This window comes from Solea senegalensis, linkage group LG15, assembly GCF_019176455.1.
Source record: "Solea senegalensis isolate Sse05_10M linkage group LG15, IFAPA_SoseM_1, whole genome shotgun sequence".
NCBI classification, from domain to species: Eukaryota; Metazoa; Chordata; class Actinopteri; order Pleuronectiformes; family Soleidae; genus Solea; species Solea senegalensis.
Window position 1 is genome coordinate 1,293,319 of NC_058035.1, and position 23,455 is coordinate 1,316,773.

At 41.2% G+C, this 23,455-nt stretch overlaps 1 protein-coding gene across 1 annotated transcript in view; it reads left to right on the plus strand.

The window, feature by feature from the left end:
• The window catches only part of lrmda (leucine rich melanocyte differentiation associated), a 270,361-nt gene that overhangs the window by 166,941 nt on the left and 79,965 nt on the right, over positions 1-23,455 (plus strand). The window contains exons 3-5 of the mRNA XM_044046513.1: positions 5,606-5,732; positions 7,477-7,616; positions 10,632-10,758. Coding sequence (XP_043902448.1) covers positions 5,606-5,732; positions 7,477-7,616; positions 10,632-10,758 — 394 coding nt within the window. The remainder of the gene's footprint in view (positions 1-5,605; positions 5,733-7,476; positions 7,617-10,631; positions 10,759-23,455) is intronic.

Consider the following 23,455-nt stretch of genomic DNA (forward strand, 5'->3'; position numbering starts at 1 on the left):
CAGTCTCCCAGCCTTCATCATGACACCGTCATCTGCAGGCAGGAAATCTGAAGTCCGCTCTGAAGAGTCCATTATGCACATATGAAGACCGTCAGAGCCTCAGTATTGTTTCAATTCATCAAACATTTATCTGTCACTTCACTGTGCACGTTTAAAATCACTGAAGTGTGATTCTCTCCAGCTTTTCTAACAATATTACAAATATCGTGAAAATCTCTCATAAAACATTGTGAAATTCTCTCATAAAATATTGTGTAATTCTCTGATAAAATATCATGAAATTCTCATAAAATATCATGAAATTCTCTGATAAAATATCATGAAATTCTTTCATAAAATATCATGAAATTCTCTGATAAAATATCATGAAATTCTCTCATAAAATATCGTGAAATTCTCTCATAAAATATCATGAAATTCTCTCATAAAATATCGTGAAATTCTCTGATAAAATATCATGAAATTCTCATAAAATATCGTGAAATTCTCTGATAAAATATCATGAAATTCTCATAAAATATTGTGAAATTCTCTCATAAAATATCATGAAATTCTCTCATAAAATATCATGAAATTCTCTCATAAAATATTGTGAAATTCTCTGATAACATCATGTTTGTGGTCCAGGAAGTGTAGTGACAATCACTTTAGTAACATCCTGTATAAAGCTGTGACATCACATCAAATTATTCCCAAATTCAAATATTTCAACTTTGCCAAACGTCGCTAATTTTACGTCATTGCAAGACTCAGATTTTAATTTTCGTGCTGCAGCGTTTCATTAACTTTGAAATTTAAGTGTCTGAAACGTTTCATTTATTACAAATAACTAATAATTTTAAATAAATGTACCATTTATTTAAAATCCTGTAGCCGCACTTCGCACAAATGCGTAGAACCACGCTGGTTTGCTGTACGTGACGCGTAACAACGGTCACATGTAAAAAACAAAACAAAACAAAGCTGCCGTTTTCATTTGTGGTCTAAGGAGACGAGACGTGACACGACAACACACACACACACACACACACACACAGTGAGTGACACTTGAGCCAATAATGGTGGAGAGTTTTGTTCCCTCTGTTGTCAGCAGTGGTTTATCAATCACTGTGTCTACATTAGTATTAGTGTATCGATCGGTCAGGACTCGCTCTCCGGGTCAGTGTCTCCTCTCCTGTGTCCTAGCTTGTCTGATTCCTCACATCCTTTTTCCTGCTTCTGCTGAACATGAGATAAAATGTGGAGAGCAGTGGTTTTTAAAAACACAGGAGGAAGATTTATTCTCAGCATCCTCTTCCTCACATATCCTTCAAACACTGGAAGTGACTGGTCTAGTTTTGGTCCTAGACTAGTCTGACTGGTCTAGTTTTGGTCCTAGACTAGTCTGACTGGTCTAGTTTTGGTCCTAGACTAGTCTGACTGGTCTAGTTTTGGTCTGACTAGACTAGTCTGAGTCCAGTTTTGTTCCTAGACTAGTCTGACTGGTCTACTGGTCCTGGTAGACTAGTCTTGGTCCTAGACTAGTCTGACTGGTCTAGTCCTAGACTAGTCTGACTGGTCTAGACTAGTCTGACTGGTCCAGTTTTGGTGTTAGACTAGACCTAGTCTGACTGGTCTAGTTTTGGTCCTAGACTTCTTGGTCTAGTGTTAGACTAGTCTGACTGGTCCAGTTTGGTGTTAGACTGTCTGACTGGTCTAGTTTTGGTCCTGACGTCTGACTGGTCTAGTTTTGGTGTTAGACTAGTCTGACTGGTCAGTTTTGGTGTTAGACTAGTCTGACTGGTCTAGTTTTGGTGTTAGACTAGTCTGACTGGTAGTCTGATTTTGGTGTTAGACTAGTCTGACTGGTCCAGTTTTGGTGTTAGACTAGTCTGACTGGTCTAGTTTTGGTCCTAGACTAGTCTGACTGGTCTAGTTTTGGTGTTAGACTAGTCTGACTGGTCCAGTTTTGGTGTCTGACTAGTCTGACTGGTCTAGTTTTAGTGTTAGACTAGTCTGACTGGTCTGAGTTTTGGTCCTAGAGTCTGACTGGTCTAGTTTTGGTGTTAGACTAGTCTGACTGGTCCAGTTTTGGTGTTAGACTAGTCTGACTGGTCTAGTTTTGGTGTTAGACTAGTCTGACTGGTCTAGTTTTGGTCCTAGACTAGTCTGACTGGTCTAGTTTTGGTACTAGACGAGTCTTACTCTAGTATAGCCTTGATTAAACTACACTGTAGTCTACATTTGATTCAAAATCTTAATTGAAACACAAGAACATTACATTACATGTCATTTAGCAGACACTTTGATCCAAAGTGACTTACAAATGAATTGAGTACAATCAGCCAGGGGTGGAGTCGAACTTGCGACCATTGCAACCATGATGTCTGTCGCACACAGGTCTTAACCACTGAGCCACTCCCCCCCAACATGATTCACATCCCTGACTTTTAAGACGTCATCGTTTCCGTTTGAAATAAACTCTTTATTTAAATTCACTGTTGAGTTTGAGGACGTCATCACACCGTGTTCCATGTAACAAATACATAAGTATAAAGAAGGAATACTCAGTATGTGCTGATAAATAAACACATTTAAATACATTCAAATATCTGTACACTGACATAAAGGCTAACATTATTCCACTGATATAGCTTTTTTTGAGTGTCTAGTTAGAGTTAGAGTTAATTGAGTTCCACTGTGGATTTACATTATTTTATTTGCTAACAGAGGTTTGTTAACTAACTATTACCACCTGTGCGTCCATGCGTGTGTGTGTGTGTGTGTGTGTGCATGATGATGGGCTGCAGTCCTGTGGGTGATGTTATTAGCTGCTCGGTTAAAGGGAGCGGCGCGGTGCAGGAGGGAGCCTTATTAATTGTTGTTTTCATGTCACCACTGCTGCGTGCACTCGCTGATTTAATCAGTTAAATTCACAGCCAGGGGGAAGAAAAAAAAGAAAATCCACGAGTTCCATCCAGCATCAGCGACGTCAACGGGGACTGAGACGCTTTCAAACCACTTCACTTCTGAGGAGGAAAACATTGACTTTAACCTAATGAGCAGAGTCCCACTGATATGTTACAGTACACTATAGAAATGTCAACATAATTGAGTTCATGTAGAGATTATAATAATGCTTTATTCAACTGCATTGATTTTGTAAAGCAAATTCAATTCTGCTACCACCATTTGTCATGTTTAAATGCCACATACTGCACGTTTTAAAGGGATAGTTCAGGTTTTTTTATGACATTTGAATTACCTCTCACTCTGCTGCACCAAATCCACCAAAGAAAATGATCACTTTTGCATTTTTGTCACGTAGTAAAATGTGCAGGAATTGAAGTGTTTGCTGCTTTATCTCACTGTTAGACACACTTCTAATGTCTCAATGAAATTCCATTGAGAACATCTGTGATTTTACATCGCGGCACACAGGAGTTTGTTAAACTACTGCCGACTCCATCGCTCATTTTGAATGTGTTCATTTGTAAATTCTGTGTTTGAAATTCCTAATTTAGATTAAACACACGTCTGTCTGTCTGTCTGTCTGTCTGTCTTCAAAACCCCCTGAACTCTCACTTTAAATACCCTGTAGCATAAAGAAATGTGAAGCGTTGTGTAGTCGGGGGAAAAAAGCAAACATTGCAGGATTTGTCTGCTTTCATGTGTTCATTGATCAGACGTGATGAGAGCTTGTCAGACTGTGGCAGCTTCGTAAGCACAGTGCGGCTACGTGCTATTAGCTGCTGTTAGCTGCTGTTAGCTGCTGTTGTGCGTCTTTGCAAAAACGTTGATGTGTTTTGAACAGACGCAGCGCAGCACGGCGTCACGTCAGCAGAGAAGCTGTGCGTGTGTGTGCGTGTGCATGCGTGCATGCGTGCATGCGTGCATGCGTGTGCGTGCGTGTGCGTGCGCGTGCGCGTGCGCGTGCGCGTGCGTGTGCGTGTGTGTGTGTGTGTGTGTCCACTACTCAGGATCATTTCAATCGTTGATTAATCGGTTGATTAGTTTTGTGATTAAAGTCGTTTGGTGCATAAAATGTCCGAATATGTAAAGAAACTAAAGTTGATGTCAAATGTTGCCACAAACCGACGCATCTTTACATTTTACTGCTGTAAAGAAATAAATAACAGGAGTGGACTTTATGTCTGTTGTATTAAGAAAACAACCCTCAAAGATGTGAATGAACATCTGTATTAAACCTTGTGTTTATATTTGTTATCTTCTTACATGTTTATATTTCCTGAATAAATATCTTTGCTTTGTGGACGAGACGTTTAAAAATGTCACAGATTTTGATATTTTATTGATTAATCAAGAAAATGATCAACAGATTATTTTCACCTGCTGATTCTTTTTTCAATTAACTGATTAGTTGTTTGATCTAAAAAAGGTATTTGGTGTTTTCTAAGCTTGGCATGTTTCGTACACTAAAGTACTTTTTTTTTATGTCGTTTAGAGCAAAGAACCCAGAAAATTCACATTTAAGAAGTTGAAAATTCATAAAACTTGTTTTAATCACTGAAAAAAAAAACACTTTAAAGAGTTGGCAGTTAATGTAGTCATTGTTTTTTTTTTTTAATAATTAATTGTTTCTGACCTTTTGACCTTTTAGTTGCAGTTGTGACCAAAAAGTTTGTTTGGACTGTGTCACATTTAAATGGCAGTGACACACACACACACACACACACACTGTTTTCCAGGACGTCTGGGGACATTACATTGACTTACATTCATTTATTTAAACCTTAACCATAACTACTCTTGTCCTAATCCTGACCTCTGACCTTTATAACATGTTTCCATCTTAAAAATGTGCTAATTTACACTGAGTTTTGTCCGTGTAATGTGACTGTAAACAGATTTAAGTCCCCACAACATGAGGAATACCAGCCACACACACACACACACAGAGTCTCTGTGCGTCGTTGGTGAACTTTGCAGAGCCCTAAATATCTGCCCCTCCATCATTTTTATGCCCCCGCCATGAACGTGTGAGAAACCGCGAAGGGAAGGCAGCCCCCGCTGACCTTTGACCTCTCTTTGCAACGTGTCGTAAACCGCAGCAGAGAAAAAAACTCAATTCCTCTTCTTTTTAAAAAAAAAAAAAACAACAAAAAGTCATTTGATGTGAGAACAACCCAAACGTTAACCTCTGTGTCCGCTCAGAGGAGAAGAAACAGAGGAAAGTTGTTTCTGTGATTCCGCTTCCTGTGTGAAAATGATGGATGACAAGTTAAATTTGTGTCTGGGGGAGTGAAGGTGAACTGTGACAGAGTGATTTGTCTTGGGAGCGGAGGAGGAGGAGGAGGAGGAGGAAGAGGAGGAGGGTGGGGGGGTTGGGTCAGGCAAAACTGGACGCCCCGGGGCACGAGACGTTGACAAATTCATCCCGCTCGCCGCCGCCGTCCGCCACCGTTTCTGAAGGCCCACGTTTTTTGTTTTGAGTCGTCGGCCGCTCACGACGTGACCTCCCATCCCTCATCCTGACGCCTCGCCGTGCCACGAGCAGCTCAGCGACACTAATTCTTGTCACTCACGTCGCTGACAGGCGCAGACCTGTGAATCTTTATTTATTTATCCACCAACACTTTCCCCTCGTCTCCTCTCGTCCCTGCAGGTCACTGTCGGGCCTCGAGAGCTTCGCCGGGCTGGAGGAGCTGCTGGTCGACAACAACCTGCTGGGGAACGACCTGCGGTTGCCGAGGTTACCGCACCTGCACACCCTGACGCTGAATAAGAACCAAATATCCTTTTCAAACAACCTTTTGTGATTGATTTACAGTCGTTTTATTGCAGCATTAATGAGAAACTGTGTGTGTGTGTGTGTGTGAGAGAGTCTCAGTGGTTTCTGAAGCACAGCGACCTCTAGTGGAGCCAGAGTTTACAGTCAACACAGCAGAGGGAAACACAGATGTGTGTTGATTTAAAATGACATCTTTATATTTATGTGTTTGTGTAGAAAAAAAAGAAAAACATGTTTGAAAAAAACAATGTATTTAAATTAAACTCAAAATAGGAAGTTTGAGTTTAAATGGACATAAGTGTGTTTAGTTTTTCAGCCATTTTCTTCTACACATATCTATATATTCATATATATGTACAAATACATACATACATGTAAATATATTTATTATTATTATTATTTTCTTTTTTTAATCTTCACATAGACTTGTATTTATGGCAAATCATTTATCCTGAGAATAAAACATTGACTAGATTATTATGTGATTATTTGATCACTATACTGTACTATACTGTACTTTATTATACTACAAGATACTTTAATATACTTGAAGATACAATGCAGTACTTTACACTTAACTTAACTATATAATAAACTAGATAACACTTTACTTCAAGTATAGTGAAGTAAAGTGTAATCTACATTTTTTGAAGATACTATACTATACAATGCAATACTACTGTGTAAAATACTTTACTACACTTTACTATACTGTACTGTACACATTGTACTATGATGTTGTTGACGATACTATACTATAGAATAAAATACTATCCATCTATCTATCTAGTTAGCTAGCTAAATCGCTAACTAGCTAGATATCAATCTAGTTAGCTAGCTAGTTAGACAGACAGTTGACTCCCAGCCTTGTGTGTGTGTGTGTGTGTGTGTGTGTTGCAGTATTTCCTCCCCCTCAGTGTAAACATGTTAAATCACCAGAGTTTGTGTTCACAGTTAAACCCAGAAAACTTCAGGACACACAGGCTGTTTATGATCACTCACAAACGTGTGAAGCTCCACGCGCTGAGCTTCTGCTGGTTTTTCTTTTTGCTCTGGTTTATGCAGATCCTACTGGATAATGATGCTCACACACACACACACACACACACACAGAGTCAACATTAAAACTGGGTCTGCTTGAAGTGTGCGTCTGGGACCGAGCGCGCCCGGGTTTGGGTTGTGAAGTGGTCGGCACATGCTAATAGGCCAATTATGTACATCCTGTCGTGGCGCGGTGCCATTTTAAAGCTGGGAGCAGTGCATTAGCGCAGTTGTATTTTGACACTTTGGGGCTCAATTTTCCTAGTGAATGTATTAGTGATGAATGTGCCTGCTTTAGGCGGCTGTTTGTGTTTTGTTTTTTTTCCACGCTTTTCGCTGGAGTTAAAGAAGAAGAAGAAAAAAAAAAAGTTTTTCCGCGGCGCTGGTGAAGCACGGACTGTTTGAACCACAGGGCATCCATCATTTTGTCACTGTTCTGCACTCGGCCACCGAGGAAATGAAAGAGACTTAGAGACGGAGACGGGCGGAGAGGGAGCAGCCAAATAGTGTCACTGCTGTTTGCCAAAGTGTGCACCTTTAAATTGCCCCCTCTGTCTGCCCACTCTCACAAAGCCGGCGACTGTGGCCTCTGTGAATGTGACAGTGATGTGTGTGAGTGCAGACAGGCCTCACAGGGAGGCAGGGAAGCTAAATGCTAATGTAATTAACAGCGCTACAGGTCCTTGACATCCGCCCTCTGACACCTGACTGACATCGAGGCCCTGCTGGAACACTTGGCCGCCGCCGCCCCGTCGCTGCAGTACCTGAGTCTGCTGGGTAACCAGGCCTGTCCCAACCAGCTGGTCAGCCCGGATAAGGACGAGAACGACTACCAGAGATACAGGTGAGTCGGCGCGTGATGGTGTCACACACACACACACACACACACACACTCACACAGACCAGTGGATAGTACATGGTACCCGTGACGTCAACAGACTGCCGGCCACTGATTGGTCAGAGAGTCGTCAGTGGACGAGTCATGAACGCGAATCTTATGTATCTAAGCTGAGCTGATGCTCAAGGCTTTTGTGAAATGTGTTCCCTCTTTTACTTTGATTCATATTTAAAAGTTACATTTCTGGCATTTCCAAGCACAGTAGCGTACTTGCTTCAGAGAACCCCCTAAACCCCAAAGAGGCCCCCATAATCCTTCCCTACGCCCCTGCTGGTTCCATGATGTGCTAACATTTAGCCTCAGATGATTGTCTGAGAGTTTTGTTGTAAGTGATGGATCAGTGAGACTCGACCACAGTCGCTAAAAGCTTTTGTCGACGCCGCGCTCGCTCCTCGTTCACTCCAGTTTGCAAAATGGATTTTCTCGTGTGACTCGCCGCGGCCGCCGCCACAAATGAGTGTTTACTGCTGTGCCTCGCCCGAGCACATGATGCATTAAACATCAAGTGAGGCCTGAAGCCGCAGAATATGACCACCATTTGTCAGACTCCTTTACATGAACTGCGATAAAAGGCCCCAAAAAACACACACACGCTCTTTTGTCTGTTTTAGCCCTAAGTGCTTGTTTCTGACTCCGTGTTGCCTATTAATCATTTACCAACCTTGTCTTTCTTGAATAATCCTGATCCTCCTCCCTCCTCTCGCTCGTCTCACTGGCTTCTCTGCTTGTGCTTTGACTGACAGTGTGTACAGTCCTGTAATGTAATATTCATAATGTGTCACACAGTAAAACATCAGTTTGAGCGTGATGCAGATTCCATGTCTGACGAGGCTCGGCTGCACGTGTGCAGGTCGTGACGGCGGCGGCGGTGGTCGGCCTGGGGTGGTAAATAACCCCGGCCCCCACCGGCCCCCACCGGCCCCACGGCGGCCCCACGGCGCCTCGGGACCTGTGGGCCTCTCGTGTGAAGACGCCGCCGCCACGCGTTTGGGCTCCAATTAGTGCAGTGACATAGAAACGTGGCGTTTATTCAAACACGACTATGTCGCCTGAGCCGGAGGTTAACTGTCGTCCTGTTCTGACGCAGCCACGCGTGTGTGAGCGCAGTCATGTTATCTGTTACTGATTACACAGCATTGTCCTTTAATGCTCTTTCTTTCTGCTCGCGCACAGACAAACAAATGAGTTTCCTTTATTCAGAGGAAACGTGTCGGGCGTTTGTGCCATTTTCTTTTTCTGCAGCTGCACAAGAATCATCGTCACTGTAATTCTGTGAAGATGAGATGAAGAAAATGTCGTTAAATCTGATTTTCCTGTTCAGTTTATGGTCTATTTATTCACACAAATATTGTGTTTATGTGGTTTTAGGTTCAGTGGTAGGTGAGGTCATTCTTCAACTGGGAAAATCCAGCTTCCTTGTCAATGTAACCCTCTGTAATTTTGGTACAAGCCAGGTTAGCTGATTTAAAACGTAATGAAAATTATGAAAATACATTTTTTTGGCTGATGTACAACAGGAGGAAGCCACATTTGTCACATTTAAACAAGGGTTCATCGTCAGAAATGTATTATAAATATGTTTGTATGAGTGTTTTCACACTTTATTTGGTTTTAATAGCCTTTAAGTATTCCTTAAAAAAAAAACTCACAAATTTGTTCCTAGCGGCAGAAAATGTCACCTTTCCAGAATCAGCTCTAAAAATCTTATTAATATTGTTTTCCACTTAAATGAGTCAGTCTTTTAAAGCTACATCAGTCTGAAATATTGAACTATTAATATCAAATATTAATAGTATTTTTCTTTTCATTTTAACGCCTTTAAAGGCCAGTATATTTACAGAACTCCACTTTGTTCTGACATGTTATTGTTGTTGTAATGTGCAGTTTCACCATTAGATGTCACTAATTCTTACACGCTGGACCTTTAAGTCATTTGATAGATTTTAACAGACACCCACAAACATTATTTTGGGCCTAAATGATTCCTGTTGTTATAATCGTCAGGTGTTGAAAACATGAGCTTCGACATCGTCCATTAGTCTTGTCGTCCTCTCAGGTTCCCGTCACACTCGTGTAAAAGGATCCGTTTGTCATCGACGTATTCCAGCCATTATCTTTTGACGTTTCTCTCTCAGTGAAAGACAGACAGTGTTTCTGAAAGCTTAGAGAGAGACAGAGACGTGTGATGCTGTCAGAGTGACAGCTCTGTCAGACGGGGCTCTGTATCTCGTTTTTTGTGTTGCTATTTATACGTCGCACTTATTTGTATATCGGCTTTGAAGATGATTACATACGAGGAAATATCACTGTTAAGTCTGTGTCATTATCAAACCTTCACTTCAGGGTTTGTGTTGATTTACATAGAAGAGCAGGTGTCAGTTGGATTAGTGTGTCACAGTTTTACACGTTTCCTTAGATTCTATGTTTGTTTCTTTGGCGACAAGGAAACGCTTTAAAGTGACGGCGCAATAGATAAAGTGATTTATTTGTTTTACAGTTTTAAGTTGTTGTTTTACAGCATGAGGTACTAAACACGACTGCAAGTGATGTTCTATGCCATAATTAAGTCAGCAGTATCCTAAGAATGTTTTCACCACTTTACTTCACCATTTGACAACCAAGTTAATGTCACCTTTACTCCTCCACACCAAACCCCATAGAGGAAATCAGCGTTTTTAGCTCCTGGTGGACACAGGAGCTGCTGGTCTACTGCTGCCTCGTGTGGTCACTTTGTGTCACTGAGGTAAATCCAAACACAGAATTTCAAAGACCAAAGTCATAGAATAACAAATGTTGAGTCACTGTTTGTGGTGGCAGTGGATGAGCAGCTCCTGAGTGATGTGGTGTCAAATGGCTGATTTTCTCTATGGGGTTTGGTGCAGGGAGTAAATGGTTTAAAAACAACAGCAGGCAACGTTGTCAAGGATCCCTTTAAAAGGTGAAACCTTGTTTTTCTCGCAGGTACTTTGTTCTGCACAAGTTGCCGCAGCTGAAGTTCTTGGACACGCGGAGAGTTACCAACATGGAGCTGACGGAGGCTCAGGAGAGAGGAGCCTTCATGAAGGTGGTCAAACCCAAGTCAGACGCAGTGAGTCATCTCTGTTTTTACTTTATCCTTCCTTCTGCTCTGGCTCACCTGTCAGTCTTCCTCTGCAGAGGTTCTGCTGTTGTGGCCATTTTTTTTAAAATGTCACGTACAGTATATTGTGTGTAAACGTGTGTACAGCTGTGGACACGCTGTAAGATTTTACCCACAATTCACACCTGGACAGAGTCTGCAACAGTCGGCACAGAAATCTGTTTGTGTGTGAGGGTAAAAGACTCGATCTCAGGAGGTTATTTTCTTTATTTGGTAGCAAGAACTTTTGTCAAGTTATTCAAAAAAATTGGAGACGAAGAAGTAACTTTTTAAAATGACTTTATGCTAACAGAGAATAATTTTAGGAATTGGTAGCAATTTTATAACGTTGTCAAACATTTAGTGTTGTGAGTCATTTTTATCAAGTTATTTAGATTTTTTTTTATGAAACTACACAATTTTTTGGTAAAGCAAAGCATAATTTGAAAAAATTACATATTATAATACAACATATTTTTGTAAAATTAAATTTTTTTTTGGTAATATATTAAAAAAATGTATAGGTAAATGACCTGAAGTTTTTATAGAGTTACAAAAATTGTGATATTTTGGGATTTTTTTTAAATTAGTTGAATTTTTTTTTTAAGAAAAGTAATATTTTATAACGTCAGTAAGATGCTTCATTACACAGGAAGGGTGGGACACAGGAAGTAGCGGCAGAAGACGACAGGAAGTAGCGGGAATATCAAATTTCTCTGAGCAGAAATCTACGCAAACAACAACATAGAACTGTTTGTCGTCCATGTTTGTTTACCCCTCGCACTGGTGCTCTCGTAGACTCTCACGAGAGTTTGATGCATTGAGTTTGACTTCAGATCACGTCGTCTGTGATTCCCTTGTCAGTCGTTAAATGTGTGATTCCCCAGTCTTTCAGTCGTCCAAAAAAATCTGCTGAAACCAAGTCTTTACAAAGTCGGTGTGACAGTGTGTGTGTGTGTGTGTGTGTGTGTGTGTGTCCAGGCCCTGACCTGATTCTGTATGCATGAGCTCAGATCAAAGACGACGGGGCGGGCGGGCGGTCGTCCGGTCGCCATGGCGTCACCAAGTGTGACACGGCCGGTGATTGTAGTGACAGCTCACGTACACACAAGCTCACAATCGCTTAATTATCCTGATCCCGATGCACTTACTCCTCACACTGTTGTGTTTTTTAGGCCACGCCGACTAATTAGACTTCACCTTCCTTTGATAAGACGACAACAACAACAACAAGAACAAAAAAAACAGCTGCTTTAGCCTCGGTTTGATTTCACGTGAGTGTAAAGGTCATGAAATATTCAGCGTCATCTCGGCGGAGGTTTGAGAGCAGATCCGGTGACAAATCAGAAGCATGCGAGTCGACGTCGGGGGGCTTTAAAAGTGCACGAGGGGAAAAAAACAGCATGTTTATTGTTTGAGACAATCAGCTCTTAGTGTCGACTTCGTGCTCACGCTTTGTTCTCGATGCTTCACGAGCAGCGAGAGAGAGAGCGACAGAGAGAGGAGAAACACAGTGAAATGATTTAACCTCAGTCTCAGCGTGTTTGGTAGACGGAGGAATAAAAACACACAGTTCACGGTGTTTAGTGTGAAAGAGAAAGGAAGGACCTCAGCGACGGCTGCTGGCAGCGTGAAGTCACTTTATCAGGGTTTTATTTGCGTCGTCTCGTCAGAGGAAAGAAGAAGAAGGAAATGTTTGCTGGGGATGAAAAGCGGAGATAATCAGTGATTGTGGCTGACGCGGCGCTCGCTCTCGTGTCTTTGAACCCGTTGTGTGTGAATATTTATTATGCAAAGTAAAAGGTTACAGCTTTGATGAGAACATCATCCTGTCCTTTTCTACGCTTCCTTATTAGCAGTGTTTGACTGAGTCTACACACACACACACACACACACACACACACACAGCGACGTGTCCGGACGCTGTGATGTCAAATCACAGACAAATGAAGTTTCTGTGTTTTTCTTTCCTTTAAAACCTTCAGTGATTCATTGTCTGCTCAGGAATTCTCTCATTTAATATTCGGGTCAAAATCTCTGGATCAGACGGAAAAATAACAAATATAAACTGTAATGCGATTCTTAAAGACTAAATATGACACAAATACTTCACCAAGTACAGAAGAGATGCTTTAAAGTGAGACGTGAGCTGCCATCATCATGTGACCAGACCATGTGTTCACCTGTGCTGTAGTTACAATGTTAGGTCTTAGATCATTTTCCTCAGTGTGGACAACAGAGTTTAACCTTAACCAACCTACCTTTACCTAACCAAGCCAAACTAAGCTTAACTTAAATAAATCCAACCTAACTTAAAATAACCCAGCCAAGCCAAACTAACCCAACCTTGATTAACTTTACCAAACCCACCTTAAACTAAACCAACCCAAACTAACCTAAAATAACCTACCCAAGCCAAATTTAACCAATCCTCACCCAACATAGCCAAACTTAACCAACTCTGAACAAATCCAACCTTAACTAATTTAACCTAACCAACCCAACCTTACCTAACCCATCCTAACTCAACCTAACTCAACCTAACCTAACTTAAAATAATCAAGCCAAACCAACCCAAACTTGATTAAATTAACCCAAACCAAACTTAACTAACACGTCCTTACATAAACTAACTCAACCAAGCCTAATTTAAAATAATCTAGCCAACAACAACTCAACCTTGACTAACTTAACCCAAACCTAACCAAATCAAATTTAAACCAACCCAAACTAAACCAAACAAATCTAACCTAACTTAACCTATTTAGCCTAACTAAACCAAATCTTACTATAACTTTTAATTTAGTTAAATTTTTTTAAGTATTTTTTATCAACCATTTTCTTTCTACAGTGCAGAGTCATTGTCAAACTGTCACATGACACACGTGGATAAATACATCGTTGGGATTAGGATTAACTTCATATTCTTTCGTTGTTATGTCACTTTTCCTGTTCACAGCTCATTTAAACACCACGTCACAGGGTCAAAGGTCAAAAGGCGTCATGTCCTCATAACAGCAGTGAAACGCAACAGACACAACCTTTGTTTTGACTCATCTGTGACATGAAGTGTCATCGTAGGACAGAGTGGACGAGCCGTGAGGACGTCCCCCGCGCTCTAATCGTCCACATCATCACCGTGACTGTGATCTGACCGGCGTCGTGCGGGCGAACAATTATCCAAGCGTCCGCGACAGAACAGAAACAGCAGAGAGAGATGAGGGTGTAATTGGATATTTGTGTTTTGTTATTATGTCTCGTTCAGCGAGCTCATGCTCATAATAACAGCGTCATTATACAAAGGACGGTAATTAGCTGTCTCACTGTCTCGCTGTCGCTTACGGTATCGTTTGAGTCTCAATTAGAGCTACGGGACGAGCGCAGACTGTAGTAATGAAATTATTTCACTCTGGAAGAAGATTCTCATTATCATCGTCCCTTTAAAAAACCTTTAATGATGAATTGTCTTCATTAATTTGATGCTTTTTGTATCAGTTTTGGTCCAAATGTGGTTAAAAATCACTGGATGAGACTTTGAAAAAGAATAAATATAAGAAATAATATGTCACTAAATACAGGAGACCACTTATTCTCCTGCACCAAAGTCCAAAGAGAAAATTGCTCCAATAATGGGTCAAAATCACTGGATCACACACTGGAAATAATAATAGTAAACTTTCATTATGATCCTGAAACTGTTAATATAACCAACCATAACCTCAAATAACCTAAAATAACCAACCTTAACTAACTTAATTTAACCCAACCCAACTTAACCTAAAATTGCCTAGCCTAACCCAACATAGCCAAACTTAACTAAACCGAAACAAATCCAATCTAACCTAAGATAACCAAGCCTAACCAAACCAACCTCACCTATCCATCCATTATCTACCGCTTATCCTCCACCGGAGGGTCGCGGAGGGTTCAACCTTAACTAAATTAACATAAATCAACCCATCCAAACCTAAAATGACCTGACCTAACCAAACCAACTCAACCCAACCTAACGTGAAATAATCAAGCCAAGCCAACCCAACCCACCTTAACTTAAACCAATCCAACCTAACCCAACATAGCCAAACTGAAGTTAGTGTTGCCAAATAAGCTGCTACCTCTGCTGCACCAAATCCCATAGAGAAAATCAGTGATTTTAACATCATGGCACACAGGAGTTGTTGATCTACTGCTGCCTCAATCGGTAAGTTTAAATATGTTGTTTTGTGATTTCTGTGTTTGAAATACATCTTTCAGCTTTTTATTAGTGACACAAATCCACCACACGAGGCAGCAGTCGACTAGTAACCCCTGTGTCCTCAGGAGCTTAAAACGCAGATTTTCTCAATGGAGTTTGGTGCAGGAGAGCGTGCAACGTATCAACTTACATTTGTGGTTAAGAAAAGGCTGCAGAAATTGGTGAACAACATTTTTAGGTAACTCCCACATCCCCTCCGGCTAACACCCGGGTTCCACAGTCTTGATAAAGTCATAACTTACAACACGATGGAACTTTTCCATCTGTTTCCAGCACAGTTCCAGTTTTTTGCGTCGCGTAAATCACAGCAGAAATTCAACAGCTGCTTGTTTTTCCTTCTTTTTTAGGGGGAAAACAACATCGTTGTTCTGTATATTGTCATGTGACAACTGATACATTTGTTATGTCTTTAATTGTTGGGTTTTTGTGCTTTCATGCACTTGTGATTATGACAGTAAGTGGATGAAAACCAGTTGGACTCCAGTGTTTCTTGGGGTAATTTTCGCCCTGGACAAAAAAATAAGCGGCTAAATGACAAAAAAAGACGAGAGCAAAGTGGGCGGAAAGATTATGTTCTAAAAAACCTGAAGTAAACAAAAAAAAAGCCACAACACTGAGCAGAGTCGCTGTGGAAAAGCCTTGAGCTGTATTTTGGGAAATTGGGCGTGTTGGAATGTGATAATGTGATAATTCTCTGTGAGGACGCGGAGGTCAGGGAGTGAAGTGGCGTCAAACCGCCGAGGACCGTTTTGGCCGCGTGTTGTTGCTGCTTTCTGAACAAAATCCATGTGGTGCCGTTTGCTCGGTTCCCTCCACCTGCCAGACATCCCATAATGACGATGAAAACCCTGGTGGGTTAAAGTGACCTTGTGTGTCAGAAACTCTGCGACGTGCGTAGCAAATGTAAGTTTTCAGAGAGTTTCACAGAAACGCTGTCGCTTCCATTTCTCCTCCACAAACAAACTTGATTTTGAAGCGTGAACATTTTTTTGTTTCGAGCGTATAATTTAAAGCAGATGCCCACGGGTCCCATGATTCCTTGCACACAGGGCTGAAAGGTTGCGTGTGGAATTGTTGTAAAGTCCTCTAGTGGAACTTTTCATTTGTGTTTTTCATTCTGAAAAAAACACTGTAGGGGGCGCACTTTAGATACATATTTTTGTTACATTACATTTAACAGTTTTTTGGAGACTTTTCTCCAGTTAGTTACATCTTTTTTTATAAAGGTAGTAAAAAGTTTTCATTAAATTACAAAAAATTCACTAAGGAACATTTCTTTGTCAAGTTATTCAAAACATTTTTAAAGTTACGTGCGTGTTTTTGTAAAATCGTAAGACTTTTTCGTAAGATAGAATTTTTTGTATTGGTAGCAAAACAATTTGTCAAGTTACAAAACTTTGTAAAAAACAGTCATTTTTGTAAAGTTACTTTCATGTTTTTGTGACTTTTTGGTAATATAGGAATTATTTCGTATTGCAGCAAGTTAAGTTTTTTTAAATTACATTTTGTGAAGCTTTTTGGTAAAATTTTGTGCATTTTTATTTACATTATGCAACTTTTTTAATAGTAGTTTAAAAATTTAATTTCATGACATAAGCAACTTTTGTTTGGAAAGTTATTAACTTATTTTTGCAAAGTTACAACATTTTTCACTCATATAATGTATTGTTTTTAAATGTATTACCGTTAGTTTGTCATTTTCCGATGTAAAATCTGAACATCTCTGAACATCATTTCAACAAGAATCACCATAATCACATGAATCGCAGTATTTTTTTTGAGGATAATTGTGAAGGGAGACGTTTTTATCGTCCTGCGCCTGCGCTGCTCTGATCACTGGCAGCTTGACTCAGAGGTCACGCCGGGGTCAGAGTCGGTGACTCGCGTAAATCATAAACACACTGTAAAAATAATTTAAGGCATAATTAATTTGAAGTAATCGTGCCAGGATTGATTTATTGCCTCGTTCAGCGGCGGCAGCCTCGGGGCGCGTGACCCCAGAGTCACGTCAGAGTCTGTGAAGCAAACATGATGGATGTATTTGTTCATTTTTGGCTCGACGCGCAGCAGAGAAACAAACACGTTTTTAAGACACGCTCAAGTGTTTTTTCTCCGTGTTGCGTGAACTCCTCTGGCATCGTCGTTGTCTCTGTGTCTCTCAGAACACAGGCCAGAGCTGGACGGCAGTAATGAGACGTGTCTCTCTCGTCCTTGTTGACGTGAAGTTTGTGTAAACTTTGACAAATCGTGACTTTTTTGTCTTTTCGATGTTTTTTATGAGTGTAATAACTCTGAACTGGCAGATGTCAAAGATTTTTCCCTTTTTTTTTACAGGCACACAACGTTCTTTACATGGTTTGATAGTTATTTCAGTGTCTTCAAAGGAACGACAGGGAAGTAACACAGTTTCTCATGGATCAGGTTCTTTATAAAGTTTTTAAAGATTGATTTAATCAAATTTGTGCAAGGAACCTATTGTTTTTTACTTCAGATTATTATTATTATTATTGTTCCGTGGCTTTCCGTTTATTTTTGAGCAGGTAAACACCCTTAAATCTTTGCACAGAGGTCAAGTGTGGCAAAAATATCGTATTGTCATAGTGCCCCTCTAAGGTGAAACATGGATGGAGCAAGGCAAAATTATGTTGCACCCAATTTCACAAAACTTATTGGGAACGTGCCACAGCCCAAGATGGACAAAAAAGTCAATTGGAACCACGATCTCAACTCAACAGTATGTCAGCTATTTTGAATTTCGCCATCCATTTTGGGGACAAATCTGGTCTGAGAAGTTCCCTGAGCTCCACTGTGATCACAGACTCTGGTTTATACAGTAGAACAGTATTTATGATCTCCCTTAACTTAAGGAAACTCTTCCAAGTAGAAGCAGACACATTTTTTTAAGAAATAATGATGATTAAAAATGACACTTTTGTTCTCAGAAGCCCGATAAATGTTGCTAAGTCACGAAAACTTAACCATTTCCATCCAAAAAGTTGTTTTTTTCTGACCCATTTCATGTATTTAATATTTAATTTACACATAATTTTTACTGAAAATACTGTATAATTATATAAATGTAGATCTGGAGAAACAACATTAGTGTCGTTCAGTAAGTCGAAATTCCTGAGTCCCACTCGGATCACATACCCTGGTGTATACTTTAAGTACCACCAGAGGAAGCTTGCGTACCACTGGTGGTGCACGTACCACATTTTGAAAGTATTTAAAGTATGTGATGCTATACAAAAATCCCATTGTTAAACTCCTACACATTTTTCTCATTTTCTTATTTCAGTTTTTGACGTAAACATCAGTGACTCATCCGCTGACATTTAAGGGGTTTTGTTGATTTGGAACAAAGTTAGCGAGAACAGCTAAATCTGCTAAGCCTAACTGTATTTTATATATTGCTGTATTTTATATGAATTTCACTTGTTTTAACATCATGTTCAACATCACATTAAGTTTTTTTTACCTTTAATCGCAATTAGCGAATCAAAAAAGTATAATTAGGGCCCAAAGAATCCCGAAAGCCCGGGGCCCGGAAGACCAACTTAATTGTGCCCTACACATTAGGACATTTGAGACAGACACAGATTTCTGTCGTCCATTTTGTTTAGACGACTTCTTTTTCCAGGGGGCGTGGCCTGTAACTATAGAAATCACATTTCAGTGTCAATATGGACACACGCAGATTGGATTTGGTGACTTGTGAACAGTTGCTTCAGGAAGTTGAGACTAAACACGTTCTCGCCCGTGTAACTCGCAGAAAGGAATCATGGAAGCGACAGAAGAAAAACACCCGCCACTGAGGCAACGCTCCAATTACACTTGTTATCAAATGATGCTTTTAGCTGCTCCACTGTGACGCCTCCCGGTGCGTGAGTCTATCAGTCCAATCACAGCTAATCCTTCCTGTTGCTCTCCTCAGTGACAGGAAGACGCTTGGAGCCTAATGACAGACAGCTGTTCTCTCAGTCTTTCTTACCCCACTGGGTTTTTCCCACACAATTGTTCCCAAACTTTTTTTTAATCCCTCCGAAGTGATCGTTTATTCCTCGTCCCGTGTCTGCAGCTCCGTGTTGACAGTGCACATTAATCTGCGTCTTTGAAGTCGACTGTTGTGTGCAGCTTATGCTTTAAGTCACTGTCGGATCTTTATCGCAGAAGTCAAGTCAAGCCGTTGTTTACGACTAACAGATGATTGTGTGCTATTAAAGAGAAGCTAATGATTGTAAAAAAAAAAAGGCTTTTACATTTATCCCTCACTCCCCCCGGGAACACATTTTAAAGGCATGGTTCCTTAAAATTGATCCCACCTTAAGTCTATGATATCTTAAGAACATGTTCACGTCTTTATCTCACTGTTAGACAACCATTTCTGACATTTGTGTCATTTTTTGTAATGTATTGCTGCCTCGTGTGGTCACTTTGTGTCACTGAGGTCAAAATGAACAACATCTTTTAAATGCTGAAATCACAAAATGACACATCTTAACTTAGTGATGGAGGCAGCAGTGGATCAACAACTCCTGAGTGCTGTGATGTTACAATCAATGAGTTTCTCTGTGGGCTTTGGTGCAGGAGAGTGAGCGCTTTACGCAAACTTCACTTTCACATAAAAAACGGTGTCTAATAGTGAGATTAATCAGTGTATATATATGTATATATATATGTGTATATATATACATATATATATATATATATACATATATTGATGCATATTTCTCTTTAAAGCAGTGGTTCCCAAAGACTGGGTCAAGGCGGGTGATTTTTCAGGGGTCTCCAAAGAAAGTTGTTAATGGTGCCAAACTCTTAGTCTATTTTTATGTGTGTATTGTTCAAAATAATGCACATAATTTGTGTATTATTAGTAATATGTTACAGTTATGGTTGAAAATGAGACTTTTTGTCTTTAAAAAGTGGTTTCCCAACAAGAACGTTTGGAGAAACAGAGCTTTAAAAGCAAATTGTCAGTATTTATTGACGTGTGACGTGATCCAGTGATTTTGACCCATTTTTGGACCGACACTGATTCAATATTAGATGATTAGAATCCATATGAAGGAAAATAAGTCGTTTTTAAAGAGTTAAAACCACTTTGTCTAAAGTGAGTTTCCTGTGGTCTCTCCAGTGTCAGTGATGTTCTTACAGAGAGCAGCAGGCCTTGTTGTTACTGTGAAGACGGAGACGCTGGACGCCGCGTGCTGCCGCGTCTGTACTTCAGTGCTGCGTTCAGGGACAGTCAGAGTGAACTGTGAAGACGGAGACGCTGGACGCAGCTGCGTTCAGGGACAGTCAGAGTGAACTGTGAAGACGGAGACGCTGGACGCCGTTTGCTGCCGCGTCTGTACTTCAGTGCTGCGTTCAGGGACAGTCAGAGTGAACTGTGAAGACGGAGACGCTGGACGCCCTGCCGCGTCTGTACTTCAGTGCTGCGTTCAGGGACAGTCAGAGTGAAGTGTCAGTGATGTACTTCAGTTCAGGGACAGTCAGAGTGAAGCGAAGCGGAGAGACGCGCTTTGTTGTTACTGTGAAGACGGAGAGTGAACTGTGAAGACAGAGACGTTGGACGCCGTTTGCTGCCGTGTCTGTACTTCAGTGCTGCGTTCAGGGACAGTCAGAGTGAACAGAGGACAGAGAGTCACTGCTGTGCCGCTGAAGTTTGTGCTTACACAGAACTCTCTTTGTGGGTTTTTTTTTCAGGGCTTGTCAGACGCGTCAAGCGCCGGCTACGGGGAAAAAAGTATATTGTTTCCAGCCTCTTGGATTCCCCTCTCCTTCTTCTTCTTCTTCTTTTTCCCCGTGACATCTGCCACTCTGCGAGATGATAAATCCTCGCCTCATTAAGCGTGGGTGTGGGATTACAGGCTGACAACACATTAATCACCGGGCTCGGTGGCAGCAGCCCCGGCACCAGCCACAGGCATTGTTAACCAAACTTTTTCTCTTTTTTTTCTCTAACGTGTCACTCTCCGCTCCCTGACAGCCGCCCATAATCAATCATCCTGATTGGCAGCACTGATAGATTACACTATTTATACTTTGTGTAATGAAAGCCGGCGCTTCCACCTACTGTCATTGTGCAGACGATGATCGGCTGAATGGGAACACGACGGTAAGCAGACCTCGCTGCCGCTGCCGCCGCCGCTTTGTGAACTTTAAAACAGACACTGTGGAGCTTTAGCTTCAAGGCAGAGTCTTCACACCGCCGCCGAGCTGTTGTCGTCTTTGTTGCTCTCGCAGGTAAAACTCGAACCGAGAGCGGCGTTCGGTTTCCTCGTGACCTCTTTGCAGAGGTGAGGGTGGTTCTTTTCATCCCTGATTTACACATGTACGACAACAACAAGACGACAGGACACCATATATTGTGCTTTGTGTGTGTGTGTGTGTGGCTGTCAGTGTCCTCCTCGCTAAGAGCTTCACAACTTTGTTACAGTGGTTTTTACAGCAGCTTTCCTTTCTTTCTTTGCATGGGAACTTGTGGATGAAATGACACACGGCTGCTCGCCTTCAAACATAATAAGGTTATATTTCCCCCCCTTCTTGTGTGTGTGTGTGTGTGTGTGGAATTGGAGATGTCCTCGGCACACTCGCAGAGAGCGAGGGAGGATATTGAATTTGAGCTCTCGGTTGAAAAAGTGCCAAGAATTTGGGAGAAAAAACAAAAGAAGAGGTTTTGACAGGCGGTAAAATCTTCTTACGAGACGAGAGTGCGCTGTCAAGAAATTAGTTAACTAGACCCTATTATGGAGAGCCAGGTAATTCAGAATAACTAGCAGGAGGCCGCATCCCTGACCTGACATTGCTGTGTGTGTGTGTGTGTGTGTGGGAACCTGTCAGCTGACAGGATTGAATTCTCCGAGTTCCGCGTCTCACTTAAAAAAAAAAGAAAAGCGTGGCGGTCAATTATTTCTGAGGCTGTCAGCGCGCGGCGGGAGGAGCTGTTATTTAGTGCGTGTTAACTCGGCGTCATTAAGACGCTCGCCTGACACCGAGTCCCGAACACCTGAGCGTTATTTACGACAGCGCTAACCTTCACACGCGATGACCCCTCTGCTGTTTTGCGTTTTGTTGAAAAATCCCAACTCCGTCCATTAGAAACGGGAGCTGTCGAGACGCCGCTTGAGACGGGGGAGTTTGGACAGATCGCTGTGATCACGCGTGGCAGTTCACACACACACACCTACACGAATGTCACGTTAGCGCAGAGCCGCGTGTTTGCGTGCGAGCGCAGCGCTGTGTGAACATGCAGGGGGGGGTTATTTGGTTTCCTTTCCTTTTTAAGTGGTTCTTCTGGAAGACAAAGTCGAGGCCCAGTGTTTTTCCTTTTCATTTCTTTGTGTTATGTAAAGTGACAGATTCATAGCATGAACTTGTTATGATTTAACAACGACATGTGAAAGGAATAAACGTCAGGGAGAGGCCTGAGCTCAGTGATTGTGTCTGTGGCCTCCTTCAACCATTTCACTGCTCATTATACATTCATTTTGCACCATAAATATGTTTCTTATTCTTATTTTCTTCCATATCAAAATAAACCCTTTAATTCTGTGAAATCTTATCGTGATGTGATGGAATGCTGTGATATCATTTTAAACTTTTCCCACGTGTCCAGCCTCATTCTGACCATCATTGACCCCCAGCTCATTTGAGTGTGATTGGGTCACAAAGCCAATGATTATTATCATTAATTATGAAATAAATAGACACTATAATGTGTTTACACTATCTTAAGAATGACTTTTCCCCTTCACGTCACGATTTGACTGCCTTTTCTGTCAGGAAACTGAAGTTTCTGTGTTTTTTTTTTAAATCCGCTCACTCTCCTGCACCAAATTCCATAGAGAAAATCAGGGATTTTTACACACAGGAGTTGTCGTTCTATTAATGTAAATATCCGATACTCTTAGACCTGGATGTTTAAAATACTTTGTCCGTGTAATGTTGATATAAAGTGGCAAACATATCTTTAAGATGTTGAAGACTTGAGCTGGCGTTGGTTTCATCAGGTGAGACTTTTGTTCAGTGACTAAATTCTTAGCGATGTAGAAAACAGGTTTGGTTATATATTTAAAAATGTGAACTCTGTGGGAAACTGAAACCTCCTCTTCACCCTCCAACACCTCCTCCTCCTCCTCCTCCTCCTCCACCACCAACCGGCTCTGGCAATGAATGGGAAACCTGATCGAGTAAAGCCTTAGCATCACCTCTGTACAGCAGGATGACATGATTAGGAGGTGACAGCTTCTGTAACAACATCTCTGCATTTATCTTTTCCTCTATCTATCACTCTCTGTGTCACTCTACCTCGCTTTCTCTCCCTCTCTCTCCCTCTCTTCCCTTTCTTTCTCTTTCTGTCTGTCTCCCTCCTCTCAACAAGTCAGACTGCTCTATAATTAATGTCCC